The 16,310-nt window shown below is 50.7% G+C and overlaps 1 protein-coding gene across 4 annotated transcripts in view; it reads right to left on the bottom strand.

Annotated features, from left to right (window-relative positions):
• Window positions 1–6,201: 6,201 nt before the first annotated feature.
• The window catches only part of FBXW8 (F-box and WD repeat domain containing 8), a 53,139-nt gene continuing 43,030 nt past the window's right edge, over window positions 6,202–16,310 (bottom strand). For 3 of the 4 annotated variants that reach the window (XM_054219846.1, XM_054219847.1, XM_054219848.1), the window contains 4 exons: window positions 14,389–14,516; window positions 10,501–10,674; window positions 8,661–8,777; window positions 6,202–7,938 (listed from right to left, as the gene is read on the bottom strand). In XM_054219846.1, the coding sequence (XP_054075821.1) occupies window positions 7,794–7,938; window positions 8,661–8,777; window positions 10,501–10,674; window positions 14,389–14,516 (564 nt within the window). In that variant the 3' untranslated portion in view covers window positions 6,202–7,793. Of the gene's footprint in view, window positions 7,939–8,123; window positions 8,222–8,660; window positions 8,778–10,500; window positions 10,675–14,388; window positions 14,517–16,310 lie in introns of all 4 variants that reach the window. The other variant, XR_008469191.1, reaches the window with a different exon arrangement.

Genomic DNA, 16,310 nt, shown 5'->3' with positions numbered 1-16,310 from the left:
GGTTTCCCCTTAAACCTGCATTTTTAGCCTCTGCCACGGGGAAGGAGCGGCCCCCTTTGTGCCGTGAGCCCCCCACCCCCCGCCCCGACCCCCACCCGTGGGCGCCGTATGCGGGCAGGGATGGGGATGCCGCGGGGCAGGAGGTGAAGGCAGAGTCCTCGGCACCTGGAAGGGCATCGCACCCCTCGCCGCAGCCCAGGAGATGCTCGAGCCAGCGAAGGTGGCAGCGGCACCAAGTCGTGACCCCAAAGCAAAGCCAGCCCGGCCACCCGGGCTGCGTCCGCCGGCAGGAGCAGCAGCGTGGGCCCGCGGGGAGGCAGGCAGCCGGGATGCGGGGACAGGGGGGGGCGCGGGGCTCCTGGCAGCCGGGCGGCTGCCACCCCCACATGTTCCCGCTAGAACAAGGCACCGGAGATAAGGGTTTGTTTACTGGTATTAATAACTGGATGGCTCCAGGCGGATTTCTGTCTCTAAGGCAGCCGGAGCCGGGAAGGGAGGGGGGAGGGAAGAAAAAAAAAAAAAAAAGAAAAAAAAAAGGGCAATGGCTATTTTTAGAAAAGCTGGAAAGATTTGTTTGTTTTGTCAAAAATAGCTTCCCCCGGTGACATGTATGCTCCACGGAAAAATAGCCCCCGGCAGAGCGAGCAGCCGGCAGCGGGTGAGTGAGGGCTGCAGGGAGCGGGGGCTGCGGAGCCACGGACGGCCCCCTCCGCCGTCCCCCCGGCTCAGGGCACAGTTTTTCCTTCTCTTCCGCATTAGCGGGGGGTTTTTGCACTGCCCAGGCATCCCTGTGCTGCAGGCACAGGTAAGGGCTCGCCGTCACAGGCTTCTGCAGCTTTGCCCCTCCGAAAAACCCCCGTCTTGCCCCTGGCGGAGTCGAGGAGGTCCCTGCTCTCCTTCAGAGCTGCTGGACCCGAGAGCTCCTCAAAGCCCGGACCACGAGCGGCCGCGCCACCCCGGCGAAGGACAGCCCTTCCCTGCATTGCAGCCCTGTCCTGGAGAGACCTGTGCTGCTCGACAGCACCCGGGGCGCGCTGGGCTCACCCGGCTTCGCAGGGAGCCGCAGGGACGGAGCCCATCCCGTGTCACGGTTCCGCGTGCGGGGATGCCATCCACGGCGAGGTGGGACATGCCGCAAAGCCGTGGGACAGCGCGGCCGCCGTCGTGGCGTTGGTTGAGCCATGATGGTGCCGGCACACGGGGCTCGAGCTGGGCTGGGTGGCAGGAGCCAGCGATGGTGCCTGCGCCGCGGGCAGGGCTGAGCGCCGGGGCTGGGAGGGGATGGTGGCGATGGAGCCCCCAGCTCGGCCAGCGCAGCCGTTCCGGCCCTGAGGGTCGCCCGATGGCAACCACAGCCTCGTCTGTGTTTGCAGGGCTGTGGGACTCGTCAGTCCTGTTTTATTGCTCCTCCGGACGCCTCCATCTCCTGGGCTCCCCCCCAGCTCCATCCGCATCGGCACCAACTGGTGCAGAGGGTCAGAGCTGGCTGAGACCGAACCTCCTCCTCCTGAACCTCCTCATCCTCCTCCCTGTGCCAGACCCTCGGTGCTCCCTTCCCTCCTCCCCACGCACACCAGAGCGTGACACCCAGCTCCTCCCGCCATCCCCAGGTTTCAGGAGCAGCCCCGGGCTCCTTTCCCCGTCCTCTCACAGGAATTACCCGGCAGACGCTGCAGAACCATCCCACTCCCCGGAGCAGCGGGGGTGAGTGTTTGAAAGGGCCCTTTTCCACCCCAAAATTGCCCGGCGGGGCTGCCCCTCCCGAGCAAAGCCCTTTGCTGCTGCTGTTTCAGGAGGTGACATAAAATGATGGTCCCACTCCCCCTCCAAACCATGGTTTTCTTGGAGGAGACATCAGTGCTTCCCGCAGCCAGCAAGGGCTGGATACACCACGCAATGCAGGGAAATAGGGGGCCAATAATAATTATCCCTTGAGCTAATTAGCTGTCCCCCAGCTATTTTGCCACGTGGCGAGGAAGGCGCGGGAGCAGGGGCTGCGGGCAAGCGGAGGCAGGACCCAAAGCAAAGGGGCTGCGGCGTGTTCTGCCTTTGCCGGTGTTTGTCTTCCCTGCGGGAAACGGGATGAAGGCAAGAGCGGGAGGGAGGGACGCAGGGAGCAGATGAGAGGGAGAGTGGAACGGGAGGGCTGGGGAAGATAAACCCCATTGTCCCCGCCGCAAAGGGCCGATGATGAAGGGCAGAGGCCCCAAGGCTGGGACCAGCCCTGCCCACAGCCGCCGTTCCCCCGGGGGGGCAGGAGCATCGCTCCCACGGGCAGCGGAAAGCCAGGGCTGGGCCATGCAACGCTGAACGCGACGCACAGCAAAACCCAGCGAGACCCAGGGGAATCATTCTGCAAAGGGCGGGAAAAACTGGCGGAGCGCTGGGAAAGCCGGCAAGGGTAACGTTTCTGTCGCAGACCACAGGAAAATCCTGCAAAACCCGGAGCGCTCGGTAAAGGAGGGCAGCTCTGGTACGGGGCACGGTGAGAGGTGCCAAGGCGCTGAGAGCCAGGATGTGGCACGCGGCTGGCGTTGCCAAACCCAGCAGCGTCACGAGAGGATAACTGGAAAATTGAAGCAGCTTTGCTGCGTGTTGGAAAACTCAGGGAAGGCCAATAAAGGCTGAGCAGTGTATGGCGAGAGCAGTGACTCGTGGTTTCCACAGAACCCCAGACTGGCAGGGGTGGGAAGGGCCCTCTGGAGATCACCCAGTCCAACCCCTGCCAGAGCAGGGTCACCCACAGCAGGTGGCACAGGAACGCCTCCAGGCGGGGTTGGAATGTCTCCAGAGACGGAGACTCCCCCACCTCTCTGGGCAGCCTGTGCCAGGGCTCTGCCACCCTCACAGCAAAGAAGTTCCTCCTCATGTTGGGACAGAACTTCCCATGGTCAAGTTTGTGCCCGTTACCTCTTGTCCTGTCCCTGGGCACCACTGAGAAGAGCCTGGCCCCATCCTCCTGACACCCACCCTTTAGCTCTTGCTGAGCACTGATGAGATCCCCTCTCAGCCTGCTCTTCTCCAGCTGAACAGCCCCAGGGCTCCCAGCCTTTCCTCAGCACAGAGATGCTCCAGGCCCTGATCATCTCCATAATGTCTGCTGCCCTCTCTCCAGCAGTTCCCTGTCCTTCTTGAACCGGGGAGCCCAGAACTGGACCCAGCACTCCAGGTGTGGCCTCCCCAGGGCAGAGCAGAGGGGGAGGATGACCTCCCTCCACCTGCTGGCCACGCTCTTCTTGATGTCCCCCAGGATGCCATTGGCCTTCTTGGCCACCAGGGCCCATTGCTGGTTGCTCAGAGTCCCATCCAACCTGACCTTCAATGTTTCCAGGGATGGAGCACCTCCCACCCCTCTGGGCAACCTGGGCCAGGGTCTCACCACTCCCAGTGTAAAACGTTTCTTCCTTCTCTCTAGTTTGAATCTCTTTTGAGTTTAAAGCCATTACCCCTTGTCCTACTGCCACAGGCCCTGCTAAAAACTCTGTCCCCACCTTTCTTATAAGCCCCTTCAGGTACTGAAAGGCCACAGTAAGGTCTCCCCGGAGCCTTCTCTCCTCCAGGCTGAACCCCCCCAGCTCTCTCAGCCTGTCCTCCCAGCAGAGGGGCTCCAGCCCTCCCAGCAGCTCCGGGGCCTCCTCTGGCCCCGCTCCAACAGCTCCGTGTCCTTCTGCTGTTGGTGCCCCAGCGCTGGAGGCAGCACTGCAGGGGGGTCTCACAGAGCGGAGCAGAGGGGCAGAATCCCCCCCTCGCCCTGCTGCCCACGCTGCTGGGGATGCAGCCCGGGCTGCGGGGGGTTTCTGGGCTGCCAGCGCACGTTGCCGGGGCGTGTGGAGCTTCTCACCCCCCAGCACCCCCGAGTCCTCCTCAGCAGGGCTGCTCTCCATCCCTCCATCCCCAGCCTGTCTTGGTACCAGGGATTGCCTGCGACTGAGGGGCAGGACCCTGCACTTGGCCTTGTTGAACCTCAGGAGGTTCACACAGGCCCACCTCTCCAGGTCCCCCTGAAAGGCATCCCGTCCCTCAGGGACGTAGCTGAAGGCTTTAGGACCACCCACAGAAAGGGCAAATGAGCTACCAAACGTCACTGAAAGAAAAGAAGGGGCAGAAAGGGCATAAAGAATTGTTTTTTGCAGCACTGTGGGTCATCGATACCACCTGCTCACCCCACTCTGACAGCAACTAGGATGGGGAATGAGAGAGGAATCTTCCCCTCTGGCCAGGGGCACGACAGCAGAGGCTGAGAGGAGGAGGGCGGGAGGGGACGGCTCTGCTCTGCGGAGCTGAGCTCCAGGGAAGGGGTGTCAGAGACACCTCCCCCCAGACCCTCTCTGCACAAAGAGCACCCGCTGTTCCTCTTTCCCCGGCTCCTCAGCATCAAGAGAGGGGATGGCAGACCACAAAATGCTGGAATCGCTCTTCCCCCACTGCCAAGGTGGTCAAGGACACAAAACAGAGGCGAAAGGCACTTTCCCGGTGGCTTGGAACCAAAATAGGTGGAGGGACAGCTGGGGTTTTTCCAGTAGGGCACTACAGCTGAGCATGTCCTACCACGGCCTGTGCATCAAGACCGCTTTGCTGTGCACCACCCATCGCTTCTCATTGAAGTCAGAGCTCCAGAGCTGAGCTGGAGGCTGCGGTAGAGAGACAGCCTCCCCCTTTGATCATATATTCTCTTTAGAGAATAGTAGGGAAGAAACTTATATCCAGGGATCCTTCCCACGAAGACAACAGACACCTCTTTTTGCTAAGGATCACCGTCACCAATAGGAACCAGAAGTCAGTCATTCTTGAGGCTCTTCACTACTTGCTCCTTTGGTGCCTTCTGATCACTTCTTTAGCTTTCCCCAACTACTCAGCCCGTCTGGTGGTCAGCCCCAGGCACACTGCACCCTGTCTGGGCCTCCACCTTCAGTCTAACCCCTGCCTGGTCAATCCACGACACCGGTCCAACGTGTCCTGACTGCAGCTCCTCAACTCAAATCTCTGCCATCAGCCTCGGGCACCACCCAACACAGAAGAGACGTCCCCTTCTTGAGTGCTAACCTTTGCCTGTGGCACACAACGGGGGTCTGTGAGACAGAAGTCCACCTTCACCCCTACCTACCACCAACTGGTAGCACTAACAAGTCCTAGGGAGCACCCAGACCCGAAATCCAAAGGTGGCATCTATCTGGAGATAGATTGGATGGTGACTCCATTCTTGCTTGTTATTAGGGAAGAGGCTCCATTTAAATATCACCTAACCCTGGCAACGATGTGGACAGTCCCGACTGCATTCGTTACGCCCCAGCACCCACTTCAGCGCAGTATTAATGACTACCCAGTGAAGTAGGACAACATCCCTCTTCAGAAACAAAAATCAAAACTCCCAACATGGATACTCTCCAACGGCCTAAGTGCCCTCATTTGCATTATGAATGCCAGTTAAATATGCACAGAGTCTTCTGCTGTGGTACAACCTTCCTGAACGAATTCCAGTGACAGGATAAATAGAGCAAAAGGACCACCCTCCAACCCACCCGGAGGAGCTGCATCCAGACTGTGAGCCAAGGAAATGCCTGTGGGGACCGAGGATTTTTCTTCACTGGAGGTGACCTGAGCCTTCTGGTATCTGGATGGGTTGATGTTCGATCCCCAATGAATTCATGGCTTGTAGGTCTTCCCTGCGCAAGAAAGCAAACACCTCTACAAACGCAGGTGCTGCAAAGCACTGGTTTTCTAACAGCTCGGTGACTACCACGGTCAAGGAGGAATTCTTACTGCCGGCAGTGCGGAAGGAGAGGGGAAATGCGGAGGTGGACTCAACACATCGGCCACAAGACCAACTTCTCTGCTACTTGCTGCAGGGAGATGAAAAAAGAACAAAGCTGCCCTGAGATAACGAGGCAAGATAAGGAGAGTCAAAGTGGGAACAAGCCAAGGGTGCATTAAGCAAGTTGGGGCAGCAGGTCACAGCAGGGAGGGGAAGAGAACGACAACGGTGGAAGTTCTCTGTGTTCAGCTACACCAGAAGACACAGGGGCTGGAGCAACCCACAAAATCATTCGTGCTACAGGAACTACTATTTATTTGACAGGTTTCAGCCGAGCTCTTGTCCAAACTATGTATCCGTAACACTTCTTGCACTTCCAGGAATGAAGCAAAGGAGCTGGCTTCCCAGAGAAAGAAAAAAAGGAAAAAAAAAAAAAAAGAGACCAAACCTTTATAAAAAGATAAAATTTATTGGTCAGACAGAATAACTTTGCCCCTTGCACTTCTTGTATCAGGCCATCACGAGGAACTGTTAAAACCCAAACCCACAAGTGAAAGGCGGCCTAGGGGCCACGGAAAATTACCCCAAGCCAAAGCCAAGGAAGAGCTGTGAAATCTGCCCGTCTCCAGGCAGGAGGAGGCCAGCACCAAGCTCTCCAGGGGTGCCTCGGTGACTGGTCGAGGGCTGAAGTGACAGCCCTGCAGCCCCTCTCCTGCAGGTCCGGACACATTTCCTACACCGCTCCAGCACGGTACGTTTAAATGGATTCCGTTAAGCCAGCGAAAAGGTGTTAAATTAAAACCTGATCTCAATTTAAACTTGATTTACGTGGCTTTGCCTTGCACCAGTAAGTTTACAAGGGCAAATCACAACCACAAAATAGTTTTAAAAAAGTAAAAGATACCCACGCAGGACTCGAGCTCTTGTTCGCCAGACTGATTCTACCTATGTCAGCGCAGCTCGGATTTAAGAGAAAGCCTTACTCCTCTTACTCCTCCTTTCACCTGGGGTTCTACACCATCTCTTTCAGCCTTGGTGCTTCTCCACAGCAGAGGGATTGCGGCCAGTTCATGCCTTCTGCTTCACTAAACCAAGGTGATGAATTCCCAGCTCAGAAGTGAGGACAGTGTCAGAAACCCAAGTCGCAGACAGCGGGGAAAGCCTCCGGGTGCCGTGGAGGGCCACGACCCAGCAGAGAACATACCCGACAACTCACCCGAGACACAACAGCCTCTTGTCTCAGTGCACAGGGGTTAGTTCACCCTAAAAGGCTTACGAACAAAACAACCCCCACAAACACGTACGTATACAATTAAAAACATTTAATACAGAATTTTAGAGACTTAAAAAAATAATTTACTTAAAAATAATTTTGATGCGTGTGGCCTGCTGTGTTTCCAAGCATCCGGCCTGGCCAAGGCCAACCTTCCCCTCCCTCTCTCCACCATACTCCCCCTCTCCCAACCACCGTAACCTTTTGTGCAGGGTCCTGCTCCTAGACACATTCCAATGCGCTCCCAGGAAAAGAAGAATGAGCAGCTCATTACAAGGAAACAAATTTCAAACATGTGGCTCAGCAAGATGCTTTTCCCAAGTCCTTGGTGTTTTTCCTTTCCCTCTCGGGACAGGCATGAACTCCCCAGCCCCCCACCACTTCAGCAGTTTGCCACCCGGGGCTCTCGCTCCCTGACCGTGTCCCCTGCCAAGATGGGGTCAGCAGCGTTTTTCCCACAAGCAGCAGAAAGGAACATTTTTGTTTCCACGGAAGCGTACTGCTCCCCTTCACTCTTCAGACTCTCCCTTCCACCACAGTGGACCTTCGAACATTTGCGCAGCAACGTATTTTAGCGATACGCTCGAGGGCAGCCATCCTCTCTCTTCTGGTCCATACCCCCAGGTTTTCGGCAATCGCTTAGCCGGTTTGATGCACCTACGGCCCACGCCATCTTTTTGGCGCTTGGATCCTTCTGGATCTCCTTTTTGCCTTTGGCCATGTACTTGGCAGAGGGCCGGACCACAGAAGCCAAGTAAAGCGAGTTACCTAAATGTTATCGTAGGGAACTGCAAGGCCAATGTTGTAGTTGTAACCAGTCACTTCATCGTAGGAGGAGCGGCAAATAGGAAGGACGCTTTCTACTGCCAACTGGTCCACTGAGAACTCGTAGGCATAAATGATTCCTCGATGCCTGTACAAAACACAACCAGGAGCCACCATTTTACCTTAATTATATATCTCAACAGGGGAAAGGAACAAAGTTGGAGATTGCCATAAAGGATCAAAATTCGATGCTTCAAAAGCTGAATATAAAACCCCAGCCCCTTCCGCACTAGGGCTGTCTGTGAGGTTTTAACAGAAAAAACCGCCTCCTACCTCCTGCCAGGGACCCCACTGAGCCCTGGAAGCGAGCGGTGAATCATTCACTTTAGCAATGCAGAGATGTGACTGTCATCTGCTGAAACGTTTCTCATCTATTCAGGAAGGCGGAAGATAAGTACATTGTAGTTTGGTAGTTCAATTAGACATGCTAACAGCCGCCTGAGATGCAAATACCAAAACCTGGAGTTTAAGTACCAGTAGTTTTCCTTTAGGAGGAGATATCATTACTAATATTTAGAGCAAGGCAAGGGCTGCATTCCCTGCCTGGCTTCAGTGGCCTTTATTTTCCCTTGCTGAAAGAGAAATGCTTTTTTATTTTTTGTGCTCAGAAGTAAATAAAGAGCCAATTCATCAACACTTTGGAAAGCCTTCTCTTAAAGCTTCTTTCATTTTATTTTTTTTAGATGCTCTACCTTCTCTATTACTGCTCTGGATCGTGACTCAGGTGCTTAGTGTGTCGTTTTAAAAATATATGATACAGCAGACCTTCGCCATGCCAAAAACCCTACCCTTCAGAGCCCGGTTACTCACTTGCGGTGCGCGGTAAGGTCATCATCCGTGATGCTGGCGCCTCGGGGAGTTTTGTCATCGGGGATGTTTGCAGTGATGAGGCTATGAGAATTAAACCACACGTGGCGGACCGGATGCCTGAAAAAATAACCCACAGCACTGTGTGAGATGCCACCTGCATTAGGCTGCTAAAATCCAAGTGCAGTAAAGGAATCGCTCTGGATTAATGAACTCCTCATTTAAATCAACGGCCTCTCTATGGCCAGAGGCTGGGAACCTGCACCTTTGGCTCTTTTCCTGTCTGGAGCAAATAAACGCAGCTTTTATCCCCATCTAGTGGGCTCTTACCAGAACACACGTGGAGGCCAGAAAAGATCCGAGACACTTGGCAGCACACAAGCTGCAAGGGATCCGGGCTGCCTGCTTGCTTCGCTGCTTTAAGGACGGCAGCAGCACGTTCCTGGGAAGAGCGGGATGTTCCCAAAGTGAAGGATGGGGGACACCCAGGACCCCGCGCCCCCATCCCGAAGCCCCGAGTTGAGCTACGGTCGCTTGAGAAATGCGCTGTGTGGCACAAGCTGAGGTCTGGTCTTCTTTCCCTTTCCTCTCACTGGTGAGTAAACTAACCCTGAGCCACTTTATCAGCATTTACTGTTCAAGTAGGAGTAACTTCTCAGATTAAAACGGCTCATCTCCATGACCCTAAAGCATCTCCTGTCATCTCCCTTAGCTTCTGCCCTTGGTTTCCATTCATGACACCGGGCTGCTGGGATGGATAACACCACGCGCACCTTCTTACCTAGGGAGGCCTTTTGGATTGAAGCGATCCCTTCCGATTCCTATATAAACAGTATTTAAAACTGTTTAATCTAATGGTTTCACTTTTACTACACCCCCAAAGCTCAGCCGATCTGCACTGCCTGCCCTCCTCCTTGGCACGCTCATTAGCGCTGCTCCAATCAATGCAATATTGTCCTTAATGCATCAGCCCCATCGCAACGGGCTTTATAATTCACAGGGTCAACAGAGGAGGAGATAAATGCTATTAATCAATGACAACTCCAACTTGAACTTCTCTGACTGTAAATACCTCATCTTGCTCCTCTTTAGGGAAGATGCATCAAAAAAAAAAAAAAGTCAGGATTTATCTGTTCATTTTATTAAGGGTATCACTCAGACTTACAAGGGGCTAAATCCTTGAGGCCTTCCTTCAGACAAAGCTCACTCCCTGGGAGCTGTGCCTTGATCAGGAAATCAGAATTTGGCTGTAGCAACTAACAGCCTTCTGTCATCTCCAGGATACTGATCTCTGCTTGTACTTTCAGTACTGTACTTCTTGTGCTTTCAGTACAAACTGGTATTTTAATATTTAAATGAGTTCAAATACCAGCTTGGCTTTGATTCTTACTGCTGAGGGAACGCCTTAACGAGGTGAGCAGAAACCCAGGTATTGTGTAAGGATATAGCGGAGAGAGACAGCCAGAACCAGTCAGTGCGAAGACAACAGCCAGGAGTCCAGCATTTCAAACCCGAGGTTCAATGAAGCAAATACTGCTTCGGCATGGGGCAGGGAGAAGACACTAACTGAACTTCACAGAAAATCCAGGGAAAACAATTTCCACGCTCCCTTACGCCGACTGAAGCATTCTCTTTAACTAATGAGTAAAAAGCCTACGACAGCTAAAGGGCACACACCAAAACACGCACAAGACTCCAGGTGGGGAGGCAATCTGTTCCCAAATCACATGAAAACTAACAGAACTCTCAGAAGCTTTAGACATGGGCATCTTATCATTTTGGTCCTGGATCATCCCATTCCCACAAACACCCTTGCAACAGGACCCTGGGCAGAGAAAATTACCTGGCGTGCATTTCCCAGAGTTTGGTGCCCATCCGTTGGTCCCACACACAGACCAAGCCCTCTTCTCCTCCGCTGACGATCTTCCAGTCGTCCATCTGGACCGCAGACACTCCTAACTGGTGGGCATAGAAGGAGCACAAAGATTCGCTTTTGCGGAGATCGAATACCCTGACCCTAAACAAAAGCAAATAAAGAATTTGGTTATCGCAATGGTTATTCTAATCCATAACCAAGAACAGAGATAAAACCAGCTGTGGATCTGCAGCCTGGGAGTTCTGAGAGCACAAGTACTTCAGGGTTATGAAAGTATGCCCAGGACGGCTACGCTGCTTTCACAGGACAGCAGCAGTCCCACGGCCACGACAGGGCCAGAAACCCAACACGGATGACACTTTTCACCACTGAGTTTTCACCCTGTTACCAAAGACTTTTTTGAGGCAGACTACTCCCACCATAAAGGGCGTCTCTGTCTCTTTACAAGTCCTAGGTGACATGAAACGTAAGGGAAATTTGGAGAAAGCTCCTCTATCTACGCCTCCCAAAGCGTCAGCAATTCCACGAGGCATAAAGTACCCTGTTTTGGGCATAGTGCTAACACCTCCTGCCCCTTGGTACCTAACCCACACCCACTATGGCCATGGGCTAATATTATTATGAGGATCAAGGGAAGAACTATTATTACAAAAACTGAGGAAGGGACTAAACATGTGACAATTTAAGAGACAAGTCAAGGGAATCAAAGGTTTATACGCCTGAGTTATTCACCAATATTGCTACCCACGAGCACCCAACCAGTATCTCTTCTGAAATGATTTCAAAAACGCCACCAGTGGCCGTGGGCAGCTTTTAAGCACGTCTGATTTTTCAGAAATTACTGATCACTCAGACAAGGCATTTTGAAGAGAAACATACCGAAGACTAGGCTACGGGTAACGACGCAGAACTGCAGAAAAAGAGCTTAGATTTCAACCACTGCCACAAGTCTACAACACCAGCTAAAGCTAACGGCGTTAAGTTTAAATCCAGTACACATCACAAAGAAGTATGTTTTTTGATCCTTATAGATCAAGATTAAGAGATAAAGCAAAGGATGTAAGTGAATAAAAAAAAAAATGCAAGTGAAAACACGAGTAAAGGGGAAATACTGATCTCAGATTTGAAAAGAAGCCAGAGAAAGTTCCTCCCAGCTGATGGCTATCAAGAATGAAACCATCAGGTACACATTAATTCCAGAAAAGGCCAAAACACACTTGTTCCAACACATTAACTGTACTTTATTCCATACCCCTGCTACGATCCTAATGGTGTTGCAAGTCTTTCCTTTTCCTTTCTCAAATGGAGATTGCATCATATGATTTTACAAATAACACATTGCAGCAACTGAAATAAAAGGCAACAGAACAGTCCAAAACTCCAACAGAGCAACATCCATCTGACATGGAGAAAAACATGCTGGAACAGAGCGAGGAGCACGCTTTGTGTGGCTCCGCAGTCACCCTTAGGAAAACCCCATCACAACAGTTGCTGATGGCAAAAAGGACTCCTGGCTTTCTCCAACTCCAGCAGAGAGAAGCTTTGGCTACATATTAGAGCTGTGCTTTGGGAAAGGACGGGGTATTTTGGAAGTGTTCACACCCAGCGCTCTCCCTGTCTTGCTGCATGTGTTCTGCATGGCAATCAAAGCTTCTTCTGTTTGGTAAGCACAGTTGGAACCAAAGATCTGATTGTGTCCTGGTTATTTCATTAGCAAGGGCCCAGGTTGCAGGCAGGTGTCCATTCTGGCACACCCTTGGAAGAATCAGAGGCACACTTGAGTTGTTTAGATGTGCTTTAGAAAAAAAAAAAAAAAAAAAAAAAAAGAAAGGAAAAGCATTTTGCAAATCTAATGTGATGTTCTAATGCAGATCTGGCATGGCCCGCCATCTCCTGCCTCAACAGCTGGGCTCAGTGGGAGCACATCAGATTCATCCCAGCTCAAGGGAGCCGTAAGGAAGGTATTGTCATGACCAGGCTTTGATTCTCCTGTTAGACTATCTTAGAAGCTCACTTGCCTTTAGGGAAGCATGGAATACACGTTTTGATCCACACCTTTCAGTGACAGTATACACTGGACTTGCCATACGTTTGCTTTCCGAAGGCTATGCACCATCTCAGGTTGACCAAAAAAAGGGTGGTGGTTGTGCAGAGCATCAGCACACGCTCCCTGGTATCGTATCTCTCGCCAGTGTGAAGCACAGCTCAGTAATCAAACACATCAGCAACACTTCTGCAGTATTTTTCGACGGAAAGAGATTTTATAAGCCCTACCAAAAACATTTCAATTCAACAGGGTGGTCTGCGTCACTTTTCAAAATCACTGCTTTAAATAAAAGAATAGCATATACTAGTAAAAATGTGGAAGTGCTATATTTAATTCCAGGAATACGTTTCCCCGCTGGCCATCAGAGCAGTTTGAACTCCCACGGCAAGGTCGCTGTTTTGTACTCTTGCTTTCTAATAGGGCTATGGAGGCTCCAGCCACATCCCACCTGCGGACGCCCAGCACCTATTAAAACCGTTCAGGCAGCACCACGCGAGGAACTGACCTCTGAGACACACACGCACTCGTCTCCTGGATGCCAGACTTATTTGCTGAACTATTGATTCCTAACTTCTTGCTATTTTAGTGATGGCCAACCCCTGAACTCAGTCAACACTCGAGCTGAAACACTGAAAAGCTTTCTGGAGGGGAAAGGGCGCAGACATTTACTCTAGTATGAAGGGAGTAAATTTCAATCTCACTTAAGGGATATCAGCTTTGTCTACTCTCCCATCGTTCTGCGAGAGATCAAAATTGGAGGTAGTTTTACTGAGGTGCTTTGGAAAATCAAGTATCTGCTTTTAGAGGAAAAAAAAAACCAAACAAACCTCCCAAGGATTCAATTACACGTGTCAAACTTCAGATATTTCCTTTATCTTCTTTGCTGAGAAAGTATGAGGTTTGCTTGCGCTGCCTATTCACTGAGAAGGAAAAAAAGCTGTTTGACAAAATAATCATTTTTGCAAGCTGCTGCACTGGCGGGACAGAGGTCTGGGATTTGGCAAAGGGAAGTATACGCCTTACAATCTGATACCCACCACCACATCAGACCACCACCTGCAGCCTGATGCCCAGCGCGGAAAGGAGGAGGGAAGGAAGAGGGAGCCATTAGAGACTGGCTCCTCGCCATCCCACATCTCCTTTGGTGCACTGGATCAGACCCCACAAATAACTAGCCAAAAAAAGAAAACCTAAAAATTGGACTCAAAGGGTCTTTTTAAGCACTTTAATCCTTTCGCACTGACTGTTCCCAGCGCGTCCATTCCTGGCACCAGATATTGTGCAGGGAAAATCCTACTCCCCAAGCCAAGGAGTTAAAGAGAAAGCTGCTAATCAGCTAAATAGAAGCTGGAATCTGTTCATATGAAAGTCTCTTTTTTTTGTCACCTGAGGGACAACACAGTGTTCCGAAATACACTCTTGACATCATTTGGCAGACGGACCCATCTCATCCTACATGATTCATCCCTTAGGTTATTTTTTTAATATCAGAAAGTGAGCTTTTAAATGCCAAACTAATTTTGCGGGTGGTGGTGGGGAAGTGGAAGATATTCCAAGTGGTCTCGCTGGGCTGTACACCAACTGCGTCCACCAAATGGCTTACAAAGAAAGTCTTCCCATGGAGCTTTCTGAAACAAAAGCAAGCTGGCAGCCACATCCAACTATTACCTAATATTTTGTTCCTGAAGTTCACGCAGGCTGCATTTGAAACATTAGAGGAGAAACAAATTCTAGCAGGTCCAGATGTAGGACAGCAGGACGGGAAGTCAGCTCATTTGAGATGGGTTACAGCTCCTGGTAGTACCTACCTTCTGTCTTTATTGCCTGTCACAAGCATGTTTGGAGGACTGTTCTGGAGGTTGACACACGTAAAGTCACCCATCGAGTTGCCCATCTTCTTCAGACACTGACTTGTTTCCAGATTGTAAAGAAGAATCTGGCAGAAAGAGAACAAACACCGGCTAAACGTAGCATGGGCACAACAGCTGCGTTTTGCTGCAGCATAAAGCAGAGCAGAGTTGTTACCACCAGAGATGGTCTGCAGGACTTGTTTCTTGATATTCCAATGCATCACCAAGATACAGGTCTATCCCCATCGAGAAGGCCAACAACACGGCCTCAAAAATCAGGAAATATAGTTTCACCATGGAATCCATCGAGAAGCAGGGACGTCAGGCTCTTGCCAACCAGTATGGGTATAGTGCTCAGGCAGGCAAAGCAAGCCATACAGATTTTCTCCACGTCAAGTTTTTAAGGCTTACATGGGAAAGGAAATATTAAGAACGTTTAGACAGATGGACCGTGCAAGAAAGATTCAATCAAACTCAGCAAAAGCCGCAGAGCAGAACTGCGCACTGACTCAGCGCTGACAGGCCCTGCTGATAGCTTCTGTACCGATCACGCGGCAGAAATAGATTAAGAGAAATATTACATCTGAAGTGGCAGTTCAGATGGGAAAGGAATGAAAACAACTCTGATTTTAAGCCACATCCAAGATGATTCAACCAGAGACTGGAAGAGAGGTACGAGCTGTTTCCCGTCTGTTCACCCTCCTCTCCTCCGCGCAGGAACCAGTTTAATCACGTTTGCTCGCTTTCCTGTGGGGCCAGATGAGATTTACCTATTTGGACCTTTCCATTTAAGAGACCAAGTATTTTTAGAAGCAGAAAAACACACTGGTCAAAGCCCAGTGGAGCTCAGCGCAGTGCCTGGTTTTATGTAACTTCATAAACATTATTAAATTTCATGGTGATGCTCCTTTAATTTAAAAGAAACTTATGACCATGACAAGAGTAACGGTAGTTCAAACATCGGAAAAAAATTTACGGCTTCCATGGCAACATCAGCATGGCTATGTCGACATCGCATCAATATTCTTAATTTCTACTTTCCTGATTATATCCACATTATATCCATATTATATAAATATATCCACAATATTTAATAAATATTACACTATCTGTACCTATTACTTCAACATTTGCCAAAACAGCCATGGTGATGCCGCCTGGCCTTTTACTTCCTATCTGTGCAATTTGAGTAAACATCTGAAAGGCTGAATTAAGAGAGGAAAGGACCATTTTGTGATGGATGCCTCCAGGCAACAAAATGAACTTTTAAAAACCTCTAGGGATACTGCAAAGGAGATCAGAGACTGCGGGTTTCTTCCGCCTGCCATTTCTCCTGACTGAAGGGCAGGCATGGTTTTATTCAGACATATCAGCAGCTCCTGATTAGAATCGACACATTCAGACCCAACTTCCTCAGTTGCTTATAATATTTATCATCTCCCAACCAGTTCCCTTTCCCAGCCTTGTCTCTGTGAAGCTATCTGCCTCAAATCCCAGTCTTTAGCGGGAAATTTTGCATCCTTAAGACCCAAAAGCAATTTTACCCGAGCTCTGTAAAGCAAGAAAGGCGCTACGTTTGCATGGGGTGACTTAGGACATAATAGTTGCTAAAAATTAATTTAAGCTTCCATACCTACGAAAAAGTTGTTACAAACTGCACGAAAACGTTAGTCTTCAAGGTAAAGACCAATTTACAGCCTGTTCTCACTTGCGGCACCGCTTCCAAGAGCTCACTAACCAAACCCAGAGATAATGACATTCTGGCAAAGGTACTTTGCAAGGTTTTCAGCGCAAAGGAAATTAATATCTGTGGCCTGGCAACCAAGTTTCTCCTTGGAAAGTTCTGAACAAAAGACAAAGTCAATAAACTGCTGAATTCA

Source organism: Rissa tridactyla, chromosome 13 (assembly GCF_028500815.1).
Source record: "Rissa tridactyla isolate bRisTri1 chromosome 13, bRisTri1.patW.cur.20221130, whole genome shotgun sequence".
Classification (NCBI taxonomy): Eukaryota; Metazoa; Chordata; class Aves; order Charadriiformes; family Laridae; genus Rissa; species Rissa tridactyla.
Note: the sequence above shows the minus strand (reverse complement) of the source record. Positions and strands in the feature narration are given on the sequence as shown.